The sequence below is a fragment of the Canis lupus genome, chromosome 11 (genome assembly GCF_048164855.1).
Source record: "Canis lupus baileyi chromosome 11, mCanLup2.hap1, whole genome shotgun sequence".
NCBI lineage: Eukaryota > Metazoa > Chordata > Mammalia > Carnivora > Canidae > Canis > Canis lupus.
The window spans coordinates 26,105,321-26,133,303 of NC_132848.1; the positions used below are offsets into that span (position 1 = coordinate 26,105,321).

The following is a 27,983-nucleotide window of genomic DNA, read 5'->3' on the forward strand; positions in this document are numbered from 1 at the left end:
GCAGCTGGACACATATACTACATGCTGTGTGACTCTCCTATAACGTTCCAACACAGGCAAAATACCTAAGTGATCCGGATGGTGGTTACCCTGGTGGGAGGCCTTGGCAGTAGGGGGAGTGTGCTGACTGCAGGGGGCCCAAGGGATGCTTCTGGGGTCCTGGTTCTGTTCTGTTCTTGATCTGTCTGCTGGCTGTATGAGTATATTCACTTTGTGAAGTCACTGAACTGTGTACTTAGGATTTGTGTACTTTTCTACATGGATATTATACTTCAGTAAAACGTTTACAGAAATAACAAATAAGAGGCAGATTAAATTATGGTGCCAGAATTCAGAATAACAGTTATCTTTGTAGGGGGCAGTGTGAACAAAAGCCCGTAAAAGCTTCTGGGGGTGATGGGAAGTTCTACTTCTTCTTTCAAAGATTTTATTTTTAAGTAATCTCCATACCTAATGTGGGGCTCGAACTCACAACATGAGATCAAGAGTCACGTGTTCCACTCACTGAACCGGCCAGGCGCCCCAGAAGTCCTACTTCTTGATCTGGACAACTGCTGTTACATGGGGGAGTTCACTTTGCGAAAATTCAACAAACTGTAAATTAAAATGCTCACATTTTTCTATATGTGCATTGTATTTTGATACAACTAATGTGTTCGAAATGCTTTCTGGGGGCAGAAAAGTTACAAGTGGGATGACATTGACCCAGAGCACTAGGACAGACAAACAGGATAGGGAAGCAGCCTAGCCCACACCTCCTGCTCTCAGCCTAGACTAACCTTGCCCAGAAAAGTCACCCTCACTTCCCTAAGCCTGGGTCAAGAACAGGGTGTTCTCTGGGCAGAACAAGAAGCCTCATTCCTAGTCTGGATTCCCTGCCAGACTGTGCGCTCCCTGAGGACAGGGTGAATGTTCTGCTCTCCACTGCATTTCCACTCTAGGGAATGCCTGGTACGGAGCAGGGACTCTGACATTTGCTGAATGAACATCAGTATCTAAGGTCCCTGAAACAGGACTGAGACACAGAGAGTACACTGGGCTTCCTCATGCCCTCTGTCACCTAGATGAGGGTGACACACTTCAGGAAACATCAGTGTCACCACAGGCCACGTTCCTATTCATCAGCTCATCGGTGCCATTCTGGAGATAAGGCAACAAATGGAGATGTCATCTTTCTGTGCTGAACATGGCTGATGCATTCAGCAGCCTCCTCGAAGCAGGCACCGAACAGAATGTGCCTCTTTCCGCTGAAGTAAGAGAAAGCCTGAGGTCAGCAGATGCTGTGAGCTAGCTGATAACAAGGACTGTGGATTCGCCAACAGTGAATTCCCAAGGCTGGCCCTATGCCAGGCACAATGGAGGCGCCTGAAAACAGCTGTTCCTGCCCTGGGGCTGACCTGGGCTCCTCCAAGACAGGCACCATTTTTCATTTCAGGACTCAGAGTGCTGGGATTACTATAAGGAATGCAACTGCTACCTTTGGTATGAGTAAAAACACCAAGAGACACAACCAGAAAATGTCAAAAATTTTTATGACCACTTGGAAGAGCAGGAGAGTCATATATTTAACCCCCTGAATATGGGTCACTGTATCACTGAAATCAATCTTCTTTCTTCAGGCACTGAAATGTCTGCTTATGCTTCTAAGGGCCAGGAGGGGTTCTGTTGGTTTTTTGCTTGTTTGTTTGTTTTTTTGTCTCTTTTGTTCAGTGCCTAAATATTTGTGAAACGACCCACTGACTGGCTATCTAACCCTCTAGGTAGTCGGCCCCCAAAGGCAGAGCCCACACCCATTTTTGTATCTTAGCTCCTGGGCAGGGAAGGGGGCTTCATGCAAGTCCCCAGAAGGGAGCTGCAGGGTACTCACCGCCAGGAAGCCAAGCTTGCCTCCACACTGGGTCTTGAGCCCCATGGCGGCAGTCAGATGGATCTCAACCAACGTGCTCGGTGGGATTTTCTCCTCTGCACATTCCGCCAGGTTCACGGCGCACAAAGCCATGTGTACATCTGAACAGGCGGATCCCGCAGGAAGCTTCCCTGTGGCAGGCAGAAACAGACACTGATGTGGCTGGATTCCTCCAAACCAAGCTTTTTTTTTCCTGTTTTCTGTAGTGCCATTGCAGCAAGAGCACAAGGACGGAAGAAAGTGCTTGAACTCTGTCATCAGATGGTCCTGGATGGGATGCGAGGCTCTGAGACCAAATAGCTGTGTGCTCCTTTCCACCTCACAGGTTGTTGGGACAAGTGAAAATGTATGTCAAGTGCCTGCCACGTGGCACATGGGCTGTGGAAATGAGAGCAATTATGACTGCAGGTCGTTGAATGGGACTCAGGTAGGCACTTCCACACTTTCCACATTCTGCTGAAACATCTTGCGTCTCCAAACATGGAGAGAGGTAATATAAATTAAAAAACAAAACAAGAGAAACCGACATGAATTTCTTTTCACTGTAAAAGAATGCACGGTATGTAATAAGCACATCCCTTTCCACGGGGGAAATAACACAAATCGGCGCTGATGGTGGACACGTCTTGGGTGAGCAGGTGGATGGCTAGAAAAGGCTTCCTACATGCTCCCGCGTGAGGGCTGCAGTCATGTGGTGTGACCCTGAAGGCAGGGGCCAAAGTGCCCCTGCACGGGTATGAGGGCCCATCGAAGCCATGAGGCTTCCACACTGTTGAGCTCGCTTTGGTCCTTGCTACGGGGCTGGGAAGGCACCAGGGCACACGAGCTTTACTGAGGGAGGCTGCACTTCGGGGGCGGCCCCTTGTCAAAGGTCCAGACAGTGGCCACGTCAGGCCTCCTGACCTCATCAGCCCCACGTTCTTCCCCCCTGGGGCCACCCTGTCTCCCTCATCTTTCTATCAGCCCCTACATTTTGTTCTGCACAGACATCAGGTATCTCTCTCCCCAGGAGACACCAGCTGGCTTTCTCTCTTCAGGAGAGGGAGGCTGGGCGGCAACAAGGGGATCACGTTTTAGTCACCTGTCCTCTCAGTGCCTTGAATAAAGCCAGGCCCACAGAGTGCTCAGCAAACGTGGAGGGAATGAGTGATGTGAACTACTCCAGCTGGAACTCTCCAGAACATGACAGCTGGGAGAACACAGGGAGGGAGCTGGTTCCATCCCCCAAGGGCACACTGAGAGGTCAGAGAAGAGTGATGCACGGTCTGCAGACAAGGGCCCTCTGTTGGAAATCACCATGACCCCAGGTGTGAAAACCCCACGGCTGGCCCCACAGGTCCCATCTCCCATTCATGTCACCTGGGGCCTGCTAAGGCCCCATTTCTGGGCTGCAGCTCCCTCATCACCAGGGCACTTCCATCACCTTCCTAGGACCACATCCCACTGCTGCTTTCTGACCTTCACTGGATATCCCCATGGCAACCTCCCTTCTCAAACCCTCTGACTTTGCTTCCCCAACACCAAACCTCTCGGGCAGCCTCTACCTGACTTGCCCTTGGCCTGCATGTAGTATGTGGTGTTTTCTGGGTCCCCTGAAGGTCCCCTTCACCAAAAGCCTCTCATCAGCAAACTCCGTTTTCTCACTGTAGGCCAGAGACCAAGCCCTATTCTTAGGCTGCGGAGCCAGCACATCCACCGCCGCTCATCATTCTCCACTAAACTGCTCACCTTCTCCCTGGAAAACTGCTCTTTGGCCTGTTTCCCTCACCTTTATTGGCAGCAACACCATTTCCCCAAACTCTCAAGCAAGAAACCAGGGAACCAACCTTGCCACTCCTTTCCTGCCCCTCTCATCCCATGGCTCCCCAAGTCCTATCAGCTTCTGCTCTCTCTCCTCCTGTCACCTCTCGTCTCCAGCTGTATTTGCTCCTACCTGGACTCCTCGACGCAATCCTTAATCCTCTCCACCCACCTCCTACTTGCCAGCAGAGTGAATCCACTCTCGTCAGAATCTGATGGTGTCATCACTGTCCGAATGCCCCTCACTGCCTGGCTCCCATCACCCTCCCCTTGCCTGGCAGCTGGCTCCAGGACAACTGAAATATTCTTCTCAAGAGCCACCCCAGATGGGGTTCCTCCCTGGGAACATCCCTCTGCCTGGAAGGCACACCCCCTTCCACACGGCTGGCAAACTCAACCCATCCTGTTATACAAAGCCAAGACTTTCCAGAAAGCCTTTCCTGAAACCCTCCTCAGCAGTACACCCCTGCCCTGCAACTGAAGCCCGATTCTTCTCCTACCTCTACCACACTAAATCATAATTCACTTGCTGACCTGCCTGCCTATTAGCAGAGCAGCAGTTGAATGAAATATTTCACTGAATCTAAGATGACATCAATTTTAAGTCTACTATTAAGAACCACTAAGGAAAAAACAGTGCCAACTCAACCATACCATGCCACCATATAAAGAACATAGCCTAAACGTAGAGACATTAATGTGAAAAGATGTGCATCTTAAACTGATGGGCTACAGTAATGAGCCACCTTTGTGGCCATGGTTGTGGGTGGAAGGTCCGTCCCACTGTTCTAGGGCAGCAGTGGGAAGAGGGCTCTGATGGGCCAGAGAACTAGCAAACCCAGCCAAGGTGGAGAGACGGCATCGGGCACCCTGAGGCCAGCCAGGAAGCAGTGGCCACCCCTCACCAGTGATGTGCAGCTGGTGCAGCCTGTGATAGGCCAGGGCCGCGTCCCGGGCGCTGGCCTTCGCCTCGTCCTCAAAGCCTGCGGTGGTGGCCGGGGCAGCCCGCCGGTGCTGGAAGACCTTCTTGAGCAGCCAGCGCACCAGGCGCAGCTTCTGCAGGCTGTAGCGGATCACGTTCCAGGAGAGGCTGCAGGCCAGGTCCAGGCGGGAGGTGGGCAGTGTGCGGCCCAACACCGACAGGCAGGTTTGCAGGTTGGCTGCAGCAGCTGCAAAATCCCCCTAGAAAGCAGCGAGAGGCGTGACATTCACTGGCCTTGCTGTGGCCTTTTTATTTTGCTTTATTTTTTAAATATTTATTTATTTTAGAGAGAGAAGGGCAGAGGGAGTCAGAATCTTAAGCAGACTCTCTCTGCTGAACTCAGAGCCTGATGCGGAGCTCAATCTCACGACCCTGAGATCATGACCTGAGCTGAAATCAAGAGTCGGACGCCTAATTGACTGCATCACTCAGGTGCCCCTTTTTATTTTATTTTCATTTTTAATTTTTAAAAAGATTTTATTTATTTATTTGAGAGATCACGAGCAGGGTGAAAGGGCAGAGGGAGAAGCAGACTCCCCGCTCAGCAGAGAGTCTGCTGTGGGATCAATCTCAGGAGCCTGGGATCATGACTTGAGCTGAAGTCAGACAGACTGTACCACTCAAGCACCCACCTCTTTTTATTTTAGCAAAAACTTTTACTTTCCCTTCACTCCCTAGTTTACCAGAGTAATACATGCTCATTGAAGAGTCCAGGAAAATTCATAAAGCTAAAAAAGCTAAAAAAGGGATCCTTGGGTGGCGCAGCGGTTTGGCGCCTGCCTTTGGCCCAGGGCGCGGTCCTGGAGACCCAGGATCAAATCCCATGTCGGGTTCCCGGTGCATGGAGCCTGCTTCTCCCTCTGCCTGTGTCTCTGCCTCTCTCTCTCTCTCTGTGACTATCATAAACAAATAAAAATTAAAAAAAAAAAAAAAAAAAAAAAGCTAAAACAGTAAAAAGAAATCACCTGTGACCTTACACCCCAGGAAGAATGATAGCTGACATTTACACGTATTTTCTTCTCGCCTTTTACTAAATTGGGATTGTACTCTGGTCTACGTTGGAACAAATACTACTCACAATTTCCCACAGTAGCTTTACACATAAGATGATAAAGTGGATATAAATGATCATTTTTCAGGCTAATGTTATCTTTTAGGCTTTTCGGTTCTCAAAGTGTGGTTCCCGGAACCAGTAGCATCAGCCCCTGGGATCTTGTCAGAAATGCAAATTCCTGGGCAGCCCGGGTGGCTCAGTGGTTTAGCGCCACCTTCAGCCCAGGGTGTGATCCTGGAGACCTGGGATCGAGTCCTACTTTGAGTCCCACTTCAAGTCCCACCTAGGGCTCCCTGCATGGAGCCTGCTTCCTCCCTCTGCCTGTGTGTGTCTCTCTCTCCCTCTCCCTCCCGCCCCCCTTCTCTCTCTCTCTGTGTCTCTCATGAATAAATAAATGAAATCTTAAAAAAAAAACAAAAAAGTAATGCAAATTCCTGGTGCTCTAGCCCGACCCTGCGCCACCTGCTGAATCAGAACCTCTGGGGTTGGGGCCCTCCAGGAGATTCTGTTGCCTGCTAAAGTCTGAGAACCACTGTTTTACACAAATACCTGGCTAGACTACTATAACCAAGGATCTAGATAAACTACTCTTGGCCAGCCTGAGAGGGTCTAGTGGAGAGTCTATGGCCCTGTACTGAACACCTGTTTCATCACTGGCAAACAAGGAGACTGTCCTCTCCCTTCCCCTGTCCTGCAGTGGGCACACCTGTACTTCCTTCTGGCATCACTACAGGAAGTGGTCAGTGCAGGGGCAGCACCTCTCTCCTGGCTGATGAGCAGCTTCCAGCACACTCTGGTCCCGACCCACCTCAGCCTTGCCTCCTGGTCCCTTCTCACCCCACTTGTGAGCAACATGGCTCAGACAGAGGCCACCACAGCTCCAGACTCCCCCACCCTGGTGTCAGTGTCCCATCACCTCCTCTCCACTTTACATCTCAAATATTTCTGGAATCAGTTTTTCCTTTCAATTCTGGGCTCTTGCCACCTCTCCTCTGGTCTATTCCAGGAGTCCCCAACTTACTTCTGTGCCCCCTCATGCACCCCATCCTTCACGCAGCTGCCAGAGTAACAATCCTGAAACATGGACCTGAATCTGCCTCTAGGATATACAGCTTGGAATGCTTTTTTTCTAGGAATAGTCTCACTTCAAGGGGTAGGCCCCTAACAATGACATCTGTATTCCAGGTGCCACAGCCCTAGGCATGGCTTACAGTTCCAGGCTGGTCAGTCTGGTTCTCTCTGGTGGCCATGGCATCCTGTAGGAGGGGAGAGCCGGCCTGTGGTTTACTGAAACTGAGGACTGTTCTGGCTCTTGTTTCTCTGAGATGTGACGTTGAACTCTTCTTTCGATGCTGTGAGTTGCCCCAGAATCCTTCCTATAAATTCTTTGTTGATTTCAACAGAAAACTTTCAGCTAATTTTTCTGCTCAAAAACCTTCCTGGATTTCTCCAGAGAACTGGGAAAAAAGCCCAGTTACTTCGACTACTAACTCCAATTTGGGCCAGAGATACAATATCAGCCTGAGACCTCATTTGTCCCAGATATATCCTGCACTCTGGACATACCTGTCTACCTGCTGGTCTCCAAGTACCCCATCTATTCATGACTTCTCCACCTAGAAGGTCCTTCCTGCTTCTGACCGTGTGGCTCAAGCCCCAGATCCTCTTGACCAGAACTCGTCCCTTCTGTCTGAACTCCCGTAGAACTTTACTTTTCCTCTGTCATAACCCAGACTATAAATTGATTATCTCGTGTTCATGCAATAATTTACACATAGAAGTCCTCTCCTCTGCTGCCTATGACCATCAGGGGCCAGGTCCCTTCCTACTCTTATCACCCACAAGCACCTACCACAGGGCATATTTATATACCAGGGTATTCGATATAAGTTGCTGAGTTATCAGCTGCAGAACTTACCCTGGCGAGGTCCAGGTCGGCCTGCTTCCGGTGTCTCCAGAAGGTGACTGAGGAGCGTGAATGTGGCCGGATCACTGGCTCTCCATGGACCAGCAGCTTCACAAAGACGCTCAGGACAATCACACCATTTATCAGCCATAAGAGAAGCGTTGGCATCATCCAATCAAACCAGCCCCCAGAACCTAAAAAGGAAGGTCTCCACTGAGCCCGTGAGGAACGGCCTCCTAGAGCAGCCCTAGGGGACTGCAGGGCATCTGACTAACCCCCAGCATTTAACAGGTTAGAAGCCTTCTACCTCATTTTCAGAAGTGTGTGTAACAAGATTGCTTCATTTAGTAACAATGTCTAAATGCTTTCCATAAGAATAAGACATAACCTTAATCCACACAATAGGCAAATCTGGAACAGTTCTGTAGCCTAAATAGGAGCCCCGTAGCCCCTATCACTATGGAACTAGGTACCATAGCTAGATAACAAAGATAGCAAAAATCACCGTCAATCAAGGTGGGTTTGATTAGACCACTGATTTCATGACTCGGACAAAAATATCACATCTCCTTCAAATAGGTACCCTCCCTTCCCTTATCCCCAACCCCTATAATAATAGAAGTGTAGGTTCCTGATTTCTTCTGTTCTTACTGACGGAGCTTGGGTGTGCCCTGTTACTTCCAAATAGGGACTTATGCCAGTCCCTATCAGGCCTGCTACAAAAGCCCTTTGGAACCTGGTGGATAAGCTGAGCAGTTTGTACACATAGGGCCCATCTCCTGTCACAGCTGCCCACCCACGCTTGGGTGGTACAAGGGGTCCTCTGCCTACCTGACTCAAGTGACAGGATGCTGCGGCCAGAGCCGGAATATGGGTGCTGGTCAGAGCTGTGGGCCCCTCCCCACTGCAACAGGGCAGTCAGGGGGTTAAAGGAGAGGCAGAGGAAGGTGAGCACACAGAGCAGAATCCGAGAGCGGTCCACCATGCCCAGCGCCACGGGAGGAGAGTCTGGCTCATCTTTGACCTTCAAAACAGGGCCAAGAGGTTGGAATTAAATACTGCATGGGTTTTTATAGCATTTTGCTTTTATATGAACTGGAGGCAGACCATGAGATTTAAACTTGAGACTACAAAGTCAGACGGGAGGGCAGCCTGGGTGGCTCAGCGGTTTAGCACTCACTGCCTTAGCCCAGGGTGTGATCCTGGAGACCGGGGATCGAGTCCCACATCAGGCTCCCTTCATGGAGCCTGCTTCTCCCTCTCCCTGTGTCTGTGCCTCGTTCTCTCTCTCTCTCTCTCTCTCATGAATAAATAAATCTTAAAAACAAACAAACAAACAAAAAAACCAAAGTCAGACAGGAAAAGCATGGGACACAGGTAAGAAGCCCATAGCTCTCCCTCCGACTGCTTCTCAGACACTGGAACGCTCATCCTCTTGCCACCTGGGAAAAGAATATGTTCCGAAGACCAGAGGGAGAGGAGTCCTGTTTATAAAGGAGAGCACAAAAGAGAACGTTCTGCAGGATTCTGTTTCTGTTTGTTTTTTTTTTTAATAAATGTTCAATATCTTTTTTTTTTTAAGTTTTTAAAAAAATTTTTATGTATTTATGATAGTCACACACACACACACACACACACACACACACACACACAGGCAGAGACACAGGCAGAGGGAGAAGCAGGCTTCATGCAGGGAGCCCGACATGGGACTCGATCCTGGGTCTCCAGGATCATGCCCTGGACTGAAGGTAGTGCTAAACTGCTGAGCCACCGGGGCTGCTCTTCTGTTTCTGTTTAATTCCATAACAGGCAAGCTAATCTAATCTAAAGTGACGGCAATCAGAGCAATAGCTGTCTGAGGCTGGAGAGGGGTGTGGGAACTAACTGCCATGGTGTATGAAGGAGCTCTGTGGGTGATGGAAGTGTTCTATATCTTGATTATAGTGATAGTTATATATGTGTATACCCTTGCTTTTCAAAACTCCTCATACTGTATGCCACTACTTCATGCTACTGTAAAATAGGGGTTTTATCTCATGTAAATTAAACACCAACAGACCTGATTAAAGACCATACAACTGGGGTGCCTGAGTGGCTCAGTCAGTTGAGCGTCTGCCTTCAGCTCAGATCATGATCTCAGGGTCCTGGGACTGAGCCCTATGTCAGGCTCCCTGCGCAGTGGGGAGTCGGCTTCTGCCTCTCCCTGCAACTTGCGTGTACTCTACTCTCTCTCATGGTCTCTTCTCTCTCTCTCAAATAAACAAAATTTTTACCAAAAAAGAAACAAAACAAAACAAAACAAAAAACCATACAACTTCAGTATGGATCTATTTACAGGAGTTTGCCTGTGGTAAAACCAGGAGGCTGCTTTTCTTCCCATCCCCGTCCTACAGAGGGAGGACTGGAGAAAGGAGCCCTGTCTGCCCAGGGTGCCCAGAGAGAGAGGCAGGGAGGAAGGCTGGAGCCAGATCTCTCCCAACTTCCAGTGTGCACATACTACACCACTCCTTTTCAGTATTTTAAAGCCATCTGAAAATTTCTTCTGATGACAGATGCCTAGCTAATTCAATGTATACATCATATGGCCTTCTGTTACCAAACAGAATCACATTTACAAAGTATTTCACAAACAGAGCTTCGTCACTAAGATTAAGAACATGATACTATAAACAGTTTGATCAAAAACTCAGGCTAGAAGGGAAGTTTGTGCTTTTGAAGTTAGAAATTGCCAGTGGCCTCCACGGGTTCCCAGGACTACTAGATCATTAGGCTTGAGCCTCTATTGGCTAATTCCATTAAACCACAATTGCCAGGGGCTTTCTTTGACGATGAAAGGCCCTTGGCTGGAATGTTATTTGTTAGACTGGAAACTGTAATCATTTCCAGAAGAGGGCCCAGAGGCAGCCTTGCCCTAAACCAACCGAGCAACATCAAAAAATGGTCTTGCCAGGCCCATTATGAGTGAGGGATGTAATGAGGCGCCTCCGGCAACTCCTAGCACCCGCATGACAGCTGCTGTGTGTTCCCATTCTGGATCTGGCCCTTATTCCTCTCAGATGGGCTCTTTCAGCAAGGACCAGTTAAACTGGACTACACTGAACCAGTTAAGTGGATTTTGTGGGGGACACAGTAGGACCTAATTTCACAGAATTCCTATTCTCCTGCCCCAGTCCTCTCAACACCTGGCCTGCCTCCCTATCGGCAGCTTCTCCACAGTTAACTTAGGAGATATGGGAGAGATTCCAGGGATCAGAGGATTTCAAAAGCTCATACCTTTGCATCATCCAACAGAGGGCTTCCTGGCTCGGAGTCGATGGAGTAGGGGGAGAAACCAGCCTGGGACCCTGAGTCAGAGGCCGGAGGGGACATCAGAAGGATATTCTGATTGAAGTCTTCAATCTTTAGCTCCACATCATTGTCCACCAGGCTGCCTAGGTCGATGCCCTTCAGGAGCTCTGCAAAGAAAACCACATCTGGCAAACAGTCTGTTTGTAAAGAGCCCCCGCCTGGGTGCCTGGACCAGGGCTGAGCTGGGTAAGGGGCACATGGTCCTTGCTTCTGCTTCACCCCCAAAGGTACCTTGTACACAGCATCCGTGGGCTCTCCCCAGTGCCTAGCATAGAACTTCTACAACCAGAAGGCCTGATAACCCTTCTCTCAATGAGCACACACTCACTGTTTTTCTGATTTGCCAGCTTCAGCACCATGTTCTCCTGGCGTAGTTTATGATTGACTTGCTGCAAGTACTTGATGTAGTCAATGGCCTTCCTCAGAACACCAGACTTGTGCATCTGGGAAGGAAGCCAGGTAAAAACACAGTGGCATCACTGCAGGTGGCACAATGAGAGTGGGGAGGCCAGAGCTCATGGGGTGAAAGCATGGCTCCGGACTGAGATGCTGGGCTCAATCACTGGTTAGCTGTGCTACCCAGGACAAGTTACTCAGCATCTCTGAACCTCCTTAAAATGAGGATAATGATGATACATGAATCATGAACTTGTAGTGAGGGTAAAATGAGATAATACATGTACAGAGAGTAGCCCCCGATCTGGTACATAGTGACAATAAATAAATATTGTCACTCCTCTTTTCTTTTTTCTTTTTTCTTTTCTTTCTTTCTTTCTTTCTTTCTTTCTTTCTTTCTTTCTTTCTATTATTATTATTATTATTATTTTTTTTTAATTTATGATAGTCACACAGAGAGAGAGAGAGAGAGAGAGAGGCAGAGACATAGGTAGAGGGAGAAGCAGGCTCCCGGTGGAGCCCGACGTGGGATTCAATCCCGGATCTCCAGGATTGCGCCCTGGGCCAAAGGCAGGCGCCAAACCGCTGCACCACCCAGGGATCCCTCTTTTTTTTTTTTTTTTTTTTTAAGATTTATTTATTTATTCAAGAGACACACACACACACACACACACAGACACACACAGACACACACAGAGGCAGAGACACAGGCAGAGGGAGAAGCAGGCTCCATGCAGGGAGCCCGATGTGGGACTCAATCCTAGGACCCCAGGATCACGGCCTGAGCTGAAGACAGATGCCCAACCGCTGAGCCACCCAGGAGTCCCTAGTACTCCTCTTTCTTATAATAATCCTAGAACCAAAACAAACTTTAAAGAAAACAACTGACAAAAAACCGGAGCACTGTTGGATAGCCATCTTAAGTTATGTTAGCACATTTCAGATCTATAGGCTATGAGGAAAATCAAATTTTCTTTTAAAATAGAGATGATAGGGCAGCCCCGGTGGCTCAGCGGTTTAGCGCTTGGGGTGTGATCTTGGAGACCTGGGATCGAGTCCCACGTTGGGTTCCCTGCATGGAGCCTACTTCTCTCTCTCTCTCTGCCATGAATAAATAAATAAAATCTTTAATAAAATTTATAAATAAAATAAAATAAAATAAGAGATGATGAAGATAAATAGGTAAAACACAAAAACAAATAAACTATGTGACAGAAGACACATTCACTGAAAAACTCAAAATAATGAACAATCTATTCCCTCTATTTGCTGTTGGTTAAAGACCTGATCTCCATTTTCTTTCTTCCCTGCAAGGTAAAAATATTGCTAACCACCCATGAACACAATTAAACATATGCCAGCAACACCACCAGCTGATTCCAAGGTACATACAATCTGCACCTGACTGCCAGTGAGCAGTAGGCAGCCCTCCACCTGGGGTCCTGGGATCCATCATCACCACAGAGCAGAGTCAAAGGTCCAGCCAGGTTGCTACCTTCCCAAACCCAACAGTTCCCTTATGTTGGTTAATATTGTATAATCTTGAAAAAACCCCAAGATGCTACAGAAAGAAAGCACCTCTAACCATCCTTACATTCACTCACTTGGACCTGGGTTTTCCTAAATTCCTAAGGCAAAGATAGGTAGATGGGGAGATGATGGCCCATGAAATACCGTAATGCTTGGCACCCACCTTGGCATCTGTCCCCATGACCAGGTCCTTCAACTCAATGATTTTGTCATTAATAGAGGAACGATACCGCTTCTCAATGATGTTGTGTGTCGTCCGCCTCTCTCCTTCTTTGGGGGGCTCCAGCTGCTTGACTCCCCCAGGCACCTGCTTGATGGGCACTTTCTCTTGCCCCATCATCACAGGCATTGTGGTCAAAATGGTTCCATTGCTGCCCACAAGAGTCTAGAACAGGCACAGACACAGAGCAGAATTAGCCCATGGTTAGTCTGAATGAAGCAATCCCAGAACACAAACCTGCAGCCTTGGCCATGTGGCCTTGCCCGGTCTGATGCCCTTCTTGGCTGGATTAACTCAGGCCCCAAGAAACCTCAGGAGCCACAGTATCTGAGTTACTAAGCCCCATTCAGAACCGCTGTCAACAAATCACACCACAATAGGATTAATGTGGGTAAATATATTTTAACCTTTGGTCTCAGGGTACTTGAAAGATTATGATTTCTGCTTTGGTGTCAAACCATTTAGCCACCTCTGAGCTCGCATAAAATGTACCATATCATTCTGGCTCCAAGGCAGTTTCTCCTGGTGTAGGATACATCTCTTCCTCTCACATGACGGTAAAACCACTTGCTGCCTTTCCTTATATAATTTGGCCATCAACAAGCACAAGAGCAGAACCGATAGAGCCATTCTACTGAGTAAACAGGCCAACTGTAGAGGCTCCTCTTTCCTCAACTCTGCTTTCCCCTCTCTGTTTCTATTTTTTACTCATTTTAGCTTTATTTTCAAAAAATGGCTTCAATATCCAAATGGCTAACGAACAAATAAAAAACCACCCAACTTCATTAATCACTAAGAAATAATTCTCACATAATAAAAAAATACACATTTTAAGTATATAGCTTGATACATTTTTACATAGGGATATAATGTATGTAACCAAGATAACCCAGACCAAGACACAGACGATTCCTATCCCCTTAGAAAGTTCTCTTGTGCCTCTTTCCAGTTCTGTCTGCCCCTTCCCCCTCTGTGATCACTGCTCTGACCTCTATCACCACAGCTTAGTTTGGCCTCTTTTAAAACTTCATATAAATGCAATCATCAGCATGAACTCTTTTGTGATAGGCATCTTTTGCCCAACATACTATTTTTGAGGTTCAGCAGTCATATGTATCAATAGTTCTTTTTGTACATGTGTTATTTCCAGTTCTTGGCTCTTATGAATAAAGCTTACTTTCAAATTTTGATCACCTATTACTCTATCAGACTCTCTTGCCATAACATACCAAAGTGGCTGTGACCCTGCAACCCAAGGATGGGGGCCTTCCGTGTCCCTCAACTTATAGCCCCTCCCTGCCTGATGGGTGTAGGGTCCCTCAGAAGTCAAACCTCCATCAGCAGGACCTAAGAGGCAGACATTCCTGTGTGGAGCTGCTACATGGGAACCGGGGACCCTCTGCTAGTCCTCTCTCCTCCCTCAGTCCCTAGTACTCCCATATAACATGCATTGATGGTACTTCTCAAGGCAGTGGGGAGGGAACCTAAAAGGGGGTGATATTTGCAATCTGACACATTCCATAGAGCTTCTGCACCTACCCACTCTGTAGAGGTTTTGTTAACATCTCTGGGGCCTAACACCTCTAGGAAAGGAGGGGGTGGAGGGAGGAAGGCAGCTCTTACTGGTACTTGAAGGGCAGCTGTCTGGATGGGGGTGGTGAGGGCGGTGAGGGCTGGGTTCTGGACTGCGGCCATGACAGGGCTGCCATCTGTCTTTAAGGTGGTCAAAACAAGGGAATCTGTCTTGATGATCTGAGGCTGTACCAGGACCTGGACAGAGAATGAAGAAAAGGAAAAAGGAAGGCAGTGTTATTTTTTTTCTTTTGCTTTAGGTTCTTTCCCTCCAGGAAAGAAGAAAAAATAACATTTCCCTAAAACCAAGAACACAACTTGATGACAAGGAGAAAGAGTATAGCTAAAGAGGGTCTTGGATTGGAAGGCTGGAAGGCTTCAAGGAGAGTAACGCCAGGGCCTGGCAGGGGCAGAGTCTGGGGATGGAGGATGGGACAGAGGGCTGATTTTCGACAAACCCAGCAAAACCAGGAACAGGGCTGAGAAGCAGATAGGGGAAAAAAACCTGCGGTTTTTTTTTTTTTTTTATAGATAAATTACCTTGTTAGTGAGAAACTACAATCCACCGTAATACATAAATTCAAGACATTTTGGCACATCCCTTTCCAGTTACCCATGACCGGGGTAAATAATCCACCTCCAGGGCAGCCCGGGTGGCTCAGCAGTTTAGCACCGCCTTCAGTCCAGGGCGTGATCCTGGAGACCCGGGATCCAGTCCCACGTCAGGCTCCCTGCATGGAGCCTGCTTCTCTCTCTGCCTGTGTCTCTGCCTCTCTCTCTCTGTCTGTCTCTCATGAATAAATAAATAAAAATCTTAAAAAAAAAAGATTAAAAAATAATAATCCACCTCCACTGGGACTGTGCGAGGGCCAGTGTACCTCCCCAGATGCCATCCCAGCTAGGTCTCCATGCCCAGCTCACCACGGCCTAAACGCTGCTCCCTTACACTCTGTTGGTCCTTCTTAGTATGTATACCACATCTTCAAGACCAGCCCCCAGCCCCACCCAGCACCCTCCTGAATCCTCATCGGCTACCTACCGGGACCTGTTGCACCTGGGGTGCAGCAACTGTCTGTACCGTGGCCGGGGCGAGGGTCTGCAGCGTGCCGTTGGCTGTCTGTGTCAGCACCCTTTGGGCCTGTACCGTCTGCACCTGCTGCTGGATGGTGACTGGCTGCACCTGGGAGGATGTCACTAGGCTTTGGACTTGAGGCTGAAGGACTTGGGAGAAGAGGAGGGAAAAGTCACACAGACGAGGAATGCATTATGTCACTGTAGCTGCAGTAGCCACCTCGGATGGGGTGCCTTAGAACGAGCCCGACTCCCCACCTGCTGCTGAAGAAGATGTACACAGCCATTTACAGGCTGGTCTAGATAACAAGAACATTCCATGGGAGCTGCATCAATTTCTGAGGGAATGAGAACAGATTATTTTATTACTCTGGGTGAGGGGTGGACGTGAGGGGAGCTTAATCAGCAAAAGACTGCACCCAGTAGAATTGATACAGAGAACCAACAATTCCATACGGCTCCATTGCTCCTCGTGGAAGGAAGAGAAAGTGCACTTTGGGATGACAGTGCATTTTGGGATGACAGTCTCAGCTTTTTGCTTTGCTGCCTCTCTGTAGGCCCTAAACCCTCAGAAGCCCACTGAAGAACTTTAAGATCCTTTGAAATTCAGAGTAATACTAATCCCACCTGGGGCTCCCCCAAAGGGTCCGAAAACGGATGGAGGTCTGGAGGGAGGTCTGCCGCAAAGGCACTGGGCACAGCCCAAAGAAAGTCACTCACTAGCTCACCACACACTGAGGGCCTGCTGAACGGAGATATAGCACCTGCTCTAATTCATAGTCTCTGTAGTGGCTGCTCAGGAGATGTTTGCTGAATGAATAGTTCTCAACTTCGAGGTGCCAAGATCTGGCTGTTGTTCAGGTAAGTCTCTAGACTCACTTTATTCAAGCCTCTAGCTCCAGTTACCAGCACGGCCCTGCACCTGCTCTGCTTGTTCCATTCTTTGACCCAATATCCTTGAAGCAGGCACAACAGATATTAGGGTATCTGAAGAGGCAGAGTGTGGACTATCCCCACACCACGGTCCTTGTTGCGATTACCCAAAACTCAATCAGAAGAGGACCAAATTGCCGATTCCATCATCCCCAGAGAGGGATGTGGTTGCAACGTGGCACATAAACTTTTGAACCAACCAACCACCATCATCTCTGACTTCTGAATCACCTTGAAAGCTGGTGGCTGCATTCTGGTATATCAAAGGCTGCTGGATGATCCTCGTCTGCGGAGCGGTGCTGAACGTGGGGGTGATCATCACCGTCTGCTGCGGCAGCTGGGCCGGGGGCGGGGCCGGGGGCTGGGGGCGGGGCTGAAGAACAGGCGTGGCCCGCGGCGGGGTAGGGACCGTGGTGGGGGGAGCCTTGACCTGCAGGGCGGGAGCCTGCGGGGAGGCGGCGGCGGGAGAGAAGGCAGGTAGCGGGACCTGGCTGAAGGACCGCGACATTGCGGGGTCCCCCACTCCGCCCCCAGCACTGCCGCTGCCATTGCCGCCGCCGCCGCCGCCGCCGCTGGGGAAGGAGCTACACAGCTGCTCGGAGAACAAGTCAGGGAACTCTCCAACTTGATTGCTGACAAACTGCAGCATCTCTGGAAAGAAACGAAAAGGAGTAATTTTATTGCCATCCAAAATATCTATTAACTTCCAAATTTGCTTAAGAAACTGAGGCATGGGGGCGCCTGGGTGGCTCAGATGCTTAAGCGTCTGCCTTGGGCTCAGGTCATGATGTGGGGGCGGGGGCTGGTCCTGGGGTGGAGCCCATAGTCGGGCTCCCTGCTCGGTGGGGAGTCTGCTTCTCCCTCCGCTCCTCCCCCCACTCCTGCTTTCAGGCTCTCTCTCAAACAAATAAAAAATCTTAGAAAAAGAAAAGAAAAGAAACCGAGGCATGCAAAGCTAAAGGCTTTCCCACGAGCACAGCAGAAATGGGTCAGGAGACCCTCACCTCCCTCTCAGGAGGAGAGCCTCCTGAGCTAAGGTGGCCAACCGAAGAACAACAGGTCAGGATTCATCTGTCTGATGTTCTTTCTCCCCACCCCACCTCCAGGCCCTTTCCACTAACTTTCCTGATTATATCAGGCCAAACAAGAGCCACCCCTGGGCTAGGTAAGTATTGCTTTTGGAGGTTATTGCTGGTCTCGTTTTACAGTTGGGGACACTGGGGGAGGAAAGTGGGTAGTCTCTGTCCTAAGGATTTCAAGCTCAGTAGCCTCAGGTGTGAGGCCACCGCCAACCCAGGACTGCTCCCCATGACAACGCATGGAATCAGGAGGTCAGGAGGTCTGGCCAGACCCTAAACTGCTCTCACCTCAGGCAGCCTTCCTTCCTCACCACAGGTAGCCTCTGGGGCTTCTCCCCAGAAAGCGCATAGCCCTGGGCACTTGGCACTGTTGGTACCCTCAGAAACACTCAGGGATGATGAAATCAATAGCCTCCAAGTCCTGGAACTTCAGGGGGTGGAGTGGATGGAAAGATCATAATGGAAGTCCAGAACAGGGAAATAACTTGGCCAAGGTCCTACAGCTCATCAGGGCACAGCAAGGACTAGGACCAGTTCCTTGCCTCCCAGCTTCAGGCTCTTCTACTGCACCAAGCACACTCACTGCCAGAAGGTTGGGGCAGAGCAACCCCGGCCCTGGATTCTGTGTTCTAGAGGGCCCACCCTGGCCATGCGCCTTTTCTCGGGGCAAAGAGTTGTGGGACCACTGGGATATGTGTTCCAAGTACCTGGGATCCCTAAAGTTCCCAGCCCAAAGGGCCCCAAATCTCTTCCCCTAGTTCACCCTTAAATTTACCAAAACCCAACTTAATCCACAACTAAAATTCATCTCTTGTGACTCTTGCCTCCCCACAGGGCTGGTCCCCATTAGAAGTCTGGAACCTTGGCTTTCTCATGGGTATTTTCAGACCCAAGGTTCTTCACACTGCTTCCATTCCCTCCCCTTTCCTCTCTAAGACATTCCCAAGGAGCTGCTGCTTGTTTCTGAACTGTACACCCTCCTCTCTAAACATTCAAGGTCGCTCGATGCTCTGACTTAGCCACCAAAACACCCCAAACCAAAAACAAACAAAAAACACACCAACTCTTTTCATTCTCCCAAACCTTTACCAGCCAAGTCCATCCCACCTTCCCAGGTCTCTAACAGTGTGTGGACGTGCATATGCATGCACATGCTCCTGTGTGGTGGTAGCGGGTTGGGGCTATGAAGAGTCCTGTGTTATGCAAGCAGAAAGCTACTGGGGGTTTCTAGGATGACCATACAGGACGACTGAAGTTTAGCAGTTCATTACTTCCAGCGTTTCATCAGTTCAGCCTGCTGACAAAACAGCATCTTATAAGATTAAATGACTATGTAGTAGTATTATTTACCAACACCTCAACACTGCTGTGTCCCCTCGACACTCAGCCTGCTGTGTGTGGGAAGGAGAAATGGGCACATTGCCACAGATATTGTAATTGGTACCAACCAATTCCAGTTCCTTGTAAATGATTAAACTAAGAAATGTCCTTAAACTCAGCACAGAATTTAAACAAAACACACTTTAGTGCTAAACAATCCAAGCACAACACAAGATTTATAAAAAGTTTTAAGAAAATGCTTAAAAAAAAAAAAAAGAAAAAAGAAAATGCTTAAGAGAAACCTAATAACCTGTTGAACTTTCCAGAATGCCCATAAAGTTCTTACCCTGTGGAATCAGCCCAGAGGTGTTTTGTGAGCCAAAAGAACGTCAATCCCTGATTGACTGTTTTCATCCATGGAAAGCTAAGGAGGGCACAAGGCAAGAGAGGCCAGAGGCCTGGCAGATGGGCACAGACTTCGGTACTAGGTAGGGTCTCAAGAGGGCAAGTCACCTCTCTACACGCGGGTTTCCTCACCACAAAAGGCTGCCTTAAGAATACTTGGCTTCTTTGTTGTGAGGATTGATAAATAATTTGTGCAAAGTGTCTGGTGAGAGGCAGACCCTTATAAGGGTCCCTGTCAGTGGTAATTCCAGAGCACCTACCGCCTGGGCACTTGGCTCCACTGATCTCATCTAGTTGAGTGTTCTCTAAAACCTTTTGCGGAGAAAGACTTGGGCTGGCATGGTGAAATAACCTGCAGAGGTCCTAAAGCTTGTTCACAAAGCAGGTTAAGAGAATGGAGGCAAATGGGATGCAACGACTTAAAAAAAATAAATCCTTTTCAACCCACACATGACAAGCTCCGGTGGTGTTATCTGCAGCAAGGCAGATAGGCACTGGGCTGAGACGCACAGAGGGGCCCCTTAAGACCAAGCATTTGAAGGAAGAAGTGATGGGAAGAGGCTCTTTGAGCCCCAGCTCCAGCAAGGCAGGTGGGGCCTTCCCAGGACCCCATCTGGTCTGCAGTGACAGAGGAGAGGAGGCCCCACCAGCCAGAACGAGGCCTGGAGAACCAAGATGCCAAAGGCCCACCTCAGGTACAGTTTTGCTCTAAAGCTCCAAGCTGTACCCGTGGGAGTATCCTAATGTCTCGTGTTCCCTGCTCCAATCACTGGAGTGCCGCAATTATAGAGGTTCTCATTTCCTCTGAGAGCAGTGAAACCCAGAAAAGAGAGGCCTGGAAGAAGGCACAAGCTTTATGGGGCTTTGAAAATGAAGTTCCAGATCCTGCACGATGAGCTGTGGTCACTAGAGCGGAAGGCCAAACTTGGGTGGGCCTCCTGGGAGCTAGGCAGGCCACCCTCTGGCCTGCAAATCCTAGCTTACCCAGCAGGGGTGCTCCTGGTAGTTACCCTCCTCAAACAAGCTACAGAACTATTTTTTAGCTGTTTTTTTTTTTTTTTCTTAAAGATTTTATTTATTTATTTATTCATGATAGACACACAGAGATGGAGAGGCAGAGACACAGGCAGAGGGAGAAGCAGGCCCCATGCAGGGAGCCCAACATGGGACTCGATCCCGGGTCTCCAGGATCACCCTTGGCTGAAGGCCGTGCTAAACTGCTAAACCACCCAGGCTGCCCTTTTTAGTTGCTTCTTGAAGGAATAATTTTGTTGCATCAAGGAAGCGGGGCCCCAAGAAATTACTCCTGAGTTTTGGTCTCTTTAAAGCTTGTGATCAAAATCCGAGACTGCAGCTGTCACCTGTGCATTGCAACCAGTCATGAGCCTCATCCGAAGAAACCCCAAGTTCATGTGCACTTTATGGAGCTTGCAACATGGAGGTAACATCAAGCACTTTGCCCTGCCCAGCTAGCAACATCTTCCTGAGAGGGAGGTGATCTGAAATCTGGGCAGATTAATTTTGGTCAGGAGTATAGAATCTAAAGCCCCCAAATGAGGTAACATAGTCTCCAAACTGCATAGTCATGTCAGCCAACATCCTTTAGCAGGAATTTGCTACCTAGCCCAGGTATGTGCTGAGAGAATGATTTTAAAAAGGTCACTGATGCTCTTATATTTCGTATTTATTACCCCCTTGTGTTAGATAATTTTTTTAAAAGATTTTATTTATTTATTTATGAGAGACACACACAGAGAGACAGAGGCAGAGACACAGGTAGAGTGAAGCAGGCTCCATGCAAGGAGCCTGATGTGGGACTTGATCCCGGGTCTCCAGGATCAGGCCCTGGGCTGAAGGTGGCACTAAACTGCTGAGCCACCCGGACTGCCCCTGCCCAGATAATTTTTTTAAAAAAGATTATTTATTGGCGAGGGAGAGAAGGATGGGAAGGGCAGAGGGAGAGGCAGGCTCCCCACTGAGCAGGGAGCCCCCATGTGGGACTCCATCCCAGGACCCTGAGATCATGACCTGAGCCGAAGGCAGATGCTTAACCAACTGAGCCACCCAGGCACCCCAGATAATGTTTTAAATAACTACCTTTTTTTTAAAAATCATAAAAGTAAACTATTAAAAAATTTAGAAAAAAGTTAAATGAAAAAAAAGTCCAGCAATTCCACCTCCCTGGGGCATCTACTTGTCAATGTTTTGATATGTCCTTCCTATACATAGGCATGGCTTGCTTGTGCACACAAGCACACGTGTGAGAACAGTTTTAAAAAAGTGGGATCACACTGAAGATGCTATTTTGTACCCTGCCCCCTTTATTTAATAAAACACAGAAAGTATTCAGTGTCAACCACTGTGGATTTAGCAGCATCCTTTGTTTGAGTCCCTCAGTACTGTATTGTAGCATATTGTATCAACACACTAGAATTTATTTATTTATTTTTTAAGATTTTATTTATTTATTCATGAGAGACACAGGGAGAGAGAGAGAGAGAGAGAGAGAGAGAGAGAGAGAGAGGCAGAGACACAGGCAGAGGGAGAGGCAGGCTTCATTCAGGGAGCCTGATGTGGGACTTGATCCTGGGACCCCAGGGTCATGCCCTGGGCTGAAGGTGACGCTAAACCACCGGGCCACCAGGGCTGCCCAACACACTAGAATTTAACCACTTAGTGATGACAAATGGCTGTTTTCAATTTTTTAGCGTTAGAAACTTTTTTTTTTTAAAGGATTTATTTAGGAGAGAGAGAACATGAGTGGAAGGAGCAGAGGGAGAGGGACAGCTCAAGCAGACTCTGAGCTGAGCACAGAGCCTGACGTGGGGCTTGATCTCACAACCCTGAGATCCTGACCTCAGCTGAAAGCAAGAGTCAGATGCTTAACCAACTGCACCACCCAGGTGGCCCCAGCATTACCAACTCTTACAAAAATCTTTTCCCACTGATTTGATGATTGGGATAAATTTCTAGAAATTGACTGGCTGGGTCAAAAGACAGGTATGTGTGCTTTGGGGAGGATGTAACAACCTATGCTTCTGCCAGCATTTCCCCACATCTGCTTCTGTCATCCAGACAGTGGGGAAAGAACATCAAACTGTTTCGGCTTGGATGAATGAGCGCTAATGAGGTTGGATGTCTCCTGCCAATTTTATTGACTATTTGTATTTCTTTCTTTCTAAATTGCCTGCTCTTGATCTTTATGCATTCTTCTATTGGGTTGTCTCTTTTTACTGATTCAAAAAAATTTCACATACTATGAGTATTTCCTCCTTATATATGTGCATATATCTGCCACACTGTTATTTTTATTGAAGTATGGTTGACATACAATCCACTTTATTTTTCTTTTAATTTGTTGAGAAAAAACAGGGGTGGGCTGGGTGGCTCAATTGGTTAAGCATCTGCCTTCGGCTCAGCTCAAGATCTCAGGGTCCTGGGATCCAGCCCAGCCTCAGGCTCTTTACTCTGTGGGGAATCTGTTTCTCTCCCCCCACCCCCATTTTCTCCCCCCTGCTCACTGCTCTCTCACTCTCAAGTAAGATCTTCAAAAAAATTTTTTTTGTTGAGAAAATGTAATGCCACAGTGATTACGTTATCATGCCCTAGCCCTATAACTTGGGGTAAGTTTTACTTTTTTGGGTCAGTTTTCTCATCTATAAAATGGGGTTGAAATTATACTTACCTCATGGGGCTGCTAAGAGAGAGGTTGCATGGAATCTAAAGCACAGTGCCTGGCACTCAGTAGTATCTAGTGCATGTTATTTGTGGCAGGTTTTTTTGACAGTCAGTTTTGCAAATGTGAATTTGTTCCAATGCATTTGGCTATATTAGGGAACAATTTGGGCATGTCACGAATTTTGTGTTTACTTATGCATGAGAGAAACACTAGGAAATGCAAAACACACCCAGCTGAAATGAGCCACATAGGGGTACACAAAATGAGCACAGGTGCACACCTCAAACATCTACCAGCTTTGTCAGGTCACAGCATGTATTATGAATCATAACCATCCACATCTGGATCAGAACTTTCCATCGGACTGCAGACATCCCTTCGTCCATCACCTCACAATAACTCAGAAGCTACAACTTCTAACACTCACTTCCACAAGCAAACCTCAGGTCTTTTTTAGGGTAAGGGGCCCCATTTCTTGTGGTATTTCATATTTCTTACTGACTTAATAATCTATAAAAGTAAGCTGTTTTTTTTAGGTTTTTAGCTCTTAGTTTTTTCAGTTTTTTTTTCAATCACTTCTAAAGATTTTGAGTGTTGTGACCTGAATCCCATTTCCCGGGACGCCTGGGTGGCTCAGCGGTTTAGAGCCTGCCTTCGGCCCAGGGGCGTGATCCTGGAGTCCTGGGATCAAGTCCCAGATTGGGCTCACTGCATGGAGCCTGCTTCTCTCTCCGCCTCTCTCTGTCTCTCATGAATAAATGAATAAAAAATCTTAAAAAAAAAAAAGAGTCCATTTCCCTCATAAGCCTTTTGGTTTGCATCACATGATTTTGCTCAGTGCAGTGATTTTTAGGAATGTATATGTTGTATTATAGCAGAACTGACTATATGCAAATGCTAATACTGTGTAGTGTAATGAAATTACCTGGTTTTTGTGTTACACTGAAAAAGTTCCTCATCCCCAAGATTATAAGGACATTCATCTAAACTTTCTTAATTTAGTGTCGTTCATTTAATCTTTCACATTAGATCTGCCCAACCAACATAAAAGACAGAGTAAGTGTGGTATGTAATGTTTGTAGGCTACTGGGAATCAGATGGACCACAACCAGTGAGCAAGAGGTAAACACAAAAGTTAATCCCAACAAGTATGCTTCTTTAAGAAACAAGTATCCTGGGATCCCTGGGTGGCGCAGCGGTTTGGCGCCTGCCTTCGGCCCAGGGCGCAATCCTGGAGACCCGGGATCGAATCCCACATCGGGCTCCCGGTGCATGGAGCCTGCTTCTCCCTCTGCCTGTGTCTCTGCCTCTCTCTCTCTCTCTCTCTGTGACTATCATAAATAAATAAAAATTAAAAAAAAAAAAAAAATTAAAAAAAAAAAAAAAGAAACAAGTATCCTGCACTCAAGCTGATGATCCTATCTTCCCTCCTAGGATTTTTTTTTCTAATAATTAAAAAAGAAATCAAATGTAGACTAGTATCAATAGTATTGACCTGAAGATCAATAGTGAGATAGCTTTTCCTTTCTCTACCATTTTGCTATCTGTAATCACCACTGCTTTCTCAGGACCTCAAACATGAGTTACCCCCATTCAAGTCACCCAGAAGGGCAGTTCAGGAGCTGGGCTGACACCTACACCCTTTGCTGTAGAAACCTTGGAATGCAATAATATAAGGAACGCAGGGACAATTATAACAAATTCAAGCAAATTCGTGCCTAAAATCACTCGAAACACCAGGGAGCACATTTGCTAAGAAGCTCATAGCACAGGGACAGCATCATGTACATCAAGGGAATTCTGGGTCACCTTCCTGGGAGACAGGGAGTCTGGAGGAGGGCTGAATGACACCGGATGGCAAACTAGTGACTCAGGCATCCTATATTTTAGGCAAGGGATGAGTACACTCTTTTTACTGGCAAAGAAACCACAAAGGAAAATCGGGCAGGGAGGTGGGATTCTCAAATGCTCGTGTTACATAACACAAATGTATCACTGCATATATCAAATATTACATAATGAAATAAAACATTTGAAAATTAAGAGTAAAAGAAAGCATAAAGGGAAGCGAAAGTCATTCTCCAATGGTCTTCTGGTCTGCTCTGTCTGACTCTCTCTCCCTATCTGCCAGGCTGGGTGTCAGGGGCAGGTTCAGAGAGTCCCAGCTGGGCCGGCCAGTCCTAACTTCTCTGTCCAACACAGCAGGGCCCCCAAGCAGCTCTCAGTTTCAACCAGGAGAATGATCTTCAGCATCACCTTCAATTGGTCTTTCTTTCCTCTGCCAGAAGTTTTTTTTTTTTTTTGCCAGAAGTTTACTATGAACTTCTGGCAGGTCTCCTTTCATGGTATCAGAGTTCTCTTTGCTTAACTTGTATACTCTACCTTGATTTTAACTGCAACCTCCTCCCTAGTGACAACTGTCTTCTTTGAGTATCTTGTTGGTCCAACAGTCTCTCAAATCAAATCTCTCAAATCTCTCAAACACAAGCTTCAAAGCTTCCTACCGATTGCTCCCTCCTACTCCAAAGGATTTCACTTCCCACTCTCCTTAGCTCATCATCCACCTGGGGAAAATACCCACACCCTTTTCTGCACATACCTTTGGCGGGATTAGGGAGGGGATCCTTCTCTGTGACTGCCATGCCTCACCTTTTCTGCTCGTTACCACCCTCTTCCTTTCTGAATTTCACAATTCTATTTCAAAATCACTTAAAATTACTCTCAACCAGGACACTCTTCTCTATCTCAGATCCAGCCATCTTTGTGCTCTTGGACCCATCTGTGATTTATTTGTTAAGAAAAATTATCTGAGGGGGTGGCTCAGTTGGTTAAGCATACCCTTGATTTCGGCTCAGGCCTCAGGGTGGTGAGATCATGCCCTGGCTCCTTGCTAGATATGAAGCCAGCTTATGATTCTCTCTCCCTCTGCCGCCCGCCTAACTCCTGCTTGCACACGCGCGCGTGCTCTCTCTCTCTCTAAGATTTTATTTATTCATGAAAGACAGAAAGAGAGAGAGAGAGAGAGAGGCAGAGACACAGGCAGAGGGAGAAGCAGGCTCCATGCCAGGAGCCCTACGTGGGACTCGATCCCAGGACTCCAGGATTGCGCCCTGGGCCAAAGGCAGGCGCTAAACCACTGAGCCACCCAGGGATCCCACATGCTCTAAAAAAAAAAAAAAAAAAAAAAAGAAAGAAAGAAAGAAAGAAAGAAAGAAAGAAAGAAAGAAAGAAAGAAAGAAAGAAAGAAAGAAAGAAAGAAAGAAAGAAAGAAAGAAAAAGAAAAGGAAAGGGAAAAAGAAAAAATTACCGAAACTTGAAAATAAGGCCAAAAAAAAAAAAAAAAAAAAAAACTGTTCCTTTAGAGTCATACTAGAGGTAGTCATGTCTACCCTGTCTACACAAAGGTCATCTGATATGCTGTGTAAACATAAACTTGTTTGACTTTTTATTTACTATGGATTAGGCCCACATTCTGTGAAGTTAGATGTTCACTTATAGAAAATCGATAAGCTGCAAATGATTTAAAAAAAGATGAATTCAAAGGCTTTGTTTTTTTATTGCCCTGTAGGACACTGACCAGTTTTGCATCTATATTTGCAATCTTATTACTGCATTCTCTTTTAAACTACATAAATATCAGTTTCTTACATTCTCTTTGGATCCAGTTTTGTCATCCTGACGGTTTTCTCATTAATAATGTTAATAAAAAAAAATAATAATGTTAATAAATCTCTGATATGTGCTGATATCAGTCTAAGAGTAGGTTTATAACATTAAACAATTTTTATTTTGCCACATTGCATGTAATAAGTTATATTTTTAAATGCTTTTCTTATATTTTATGCTTCACAAGTGCACAGACAAACTCTGTTCCCCTGTACCTTTCCAAGCACTAACCACTCTGGCAGTTAAAATAAAACTGGAATCAATTCACTGAAATGCTCCCCAAAGCAACTTTCAGGCAATCTGTAAAAATGGCAATTATGCTTTATGAACCAAAACTGGAAGGGACATATCACCTCACAATGGGACAAGATATTTTTGAAATCCAGGTTATCCTGGAAAATCTGGACAAATCTGCAATTTCTGCAAAGCTTCTACTTTTGGTGGAGTGGGTACGTAAATGCAAAAGGATTTAAACATGTTGAGCACCCACTGTGTGCTGGCCTAGAGAGATGATAAAAAAAACTCCTTAACCTCAATGAGTTAGTGCAAGTGACATAATCACAGCAGCAAGGAAGACACTGGGAAGGGACAATGGAACAGCTTCCTGAGGGAACTAGACTGAAGGCTGGTAGGCACCCAAAATGAATTCTAGGCCCAGGGAATCTCACAAGCCAAGGCTTGAAGGCACAAAGCTAGCATGGTGGGCTGTGGAAGAGAATGGGCAACTGGTAGGGCACCAGGCTGGCCAGGTAGGTCAAGGTCAAATCATGACAGGTTCTATAGCTCATGGTGATGAACTTGGTCTTTCTCCTCATTAAAACAGGAAATGCCACATCAAGTCATCCAACAATGCTTTAGGAAGGGGAGGCCTCTCTAGCTCAGTGGTTGCTCATGGCTGGTTTGTACAGGGAGGGTGCTGGCTTCCCTAGAACACATCATGAACACATTAAGTATCATCCTAAGCACAAACTTAGGACTGAATTCTGACTTGAGAAGATAATATCAGAATAGCTGGAACAAAAACTTGGGTAACTTCAACTGATGAAGAGAATCTTCTGAAAACTGATTCAAGAAAAGTTCTAGTTATATGCGAGATTCTAGAAAATGGCCCACACC

General features: G+C 47.2%; 1 protein-coding gene across 1 annotated transcript in view; it reads right to left on the reverse strand.

Annotated features, from left to right (window-relative positions):
• The window catches only part of SREBF2 (sterol regulatory element binding transcription factor 2), a 62,304-nt gene that overhangs the window by 18,741 nt on the left and 15,580 nt on the right, over window positions 1-27,983 (reverse strand). The window contains exons 2-11 of the mRNA XM_072843739.1: window positions 16,950-17,369; window positions 15,754-15,935; window positions 14,766-14,912; window positions 13,086-13,307; window positions 11,325-11,439; window positions 10,922-11,103; window positions 8,480-8,672; window positions 7,661-7,842; window positions 4,612-4,888; window positions 1,868-2,037 (exon numbers count right to left, since the gene is read on the reverse strand). Coding sequence (XP_072699840.1) covers window positions 1,868-2,037; window positions 4,612-4,888; window positions 7,661-7,842; window positions 8,480-8,672; window positions 10,922-11,103; window positions 11,325-11,439; window positions 13,086-13,307; window positions 14,766-14,912; window positions 15,754-15,935; window positions 16,950-17,369 — 2,090 coding nt within the window. The remainder of the gene's footprint in view (window positions 1-1,867; window positions 2,038-4,611; window positions 4,889-7,660; window positions 7,843-8,479; window positions 8,673-10,921; window positions 11,104-11,324; window positions 11,440-13,085; window positions 13,308-14,765; window positions 14,913-15,753; window positions 15,936-16,949; window positions 17,370-27,983) is intronic.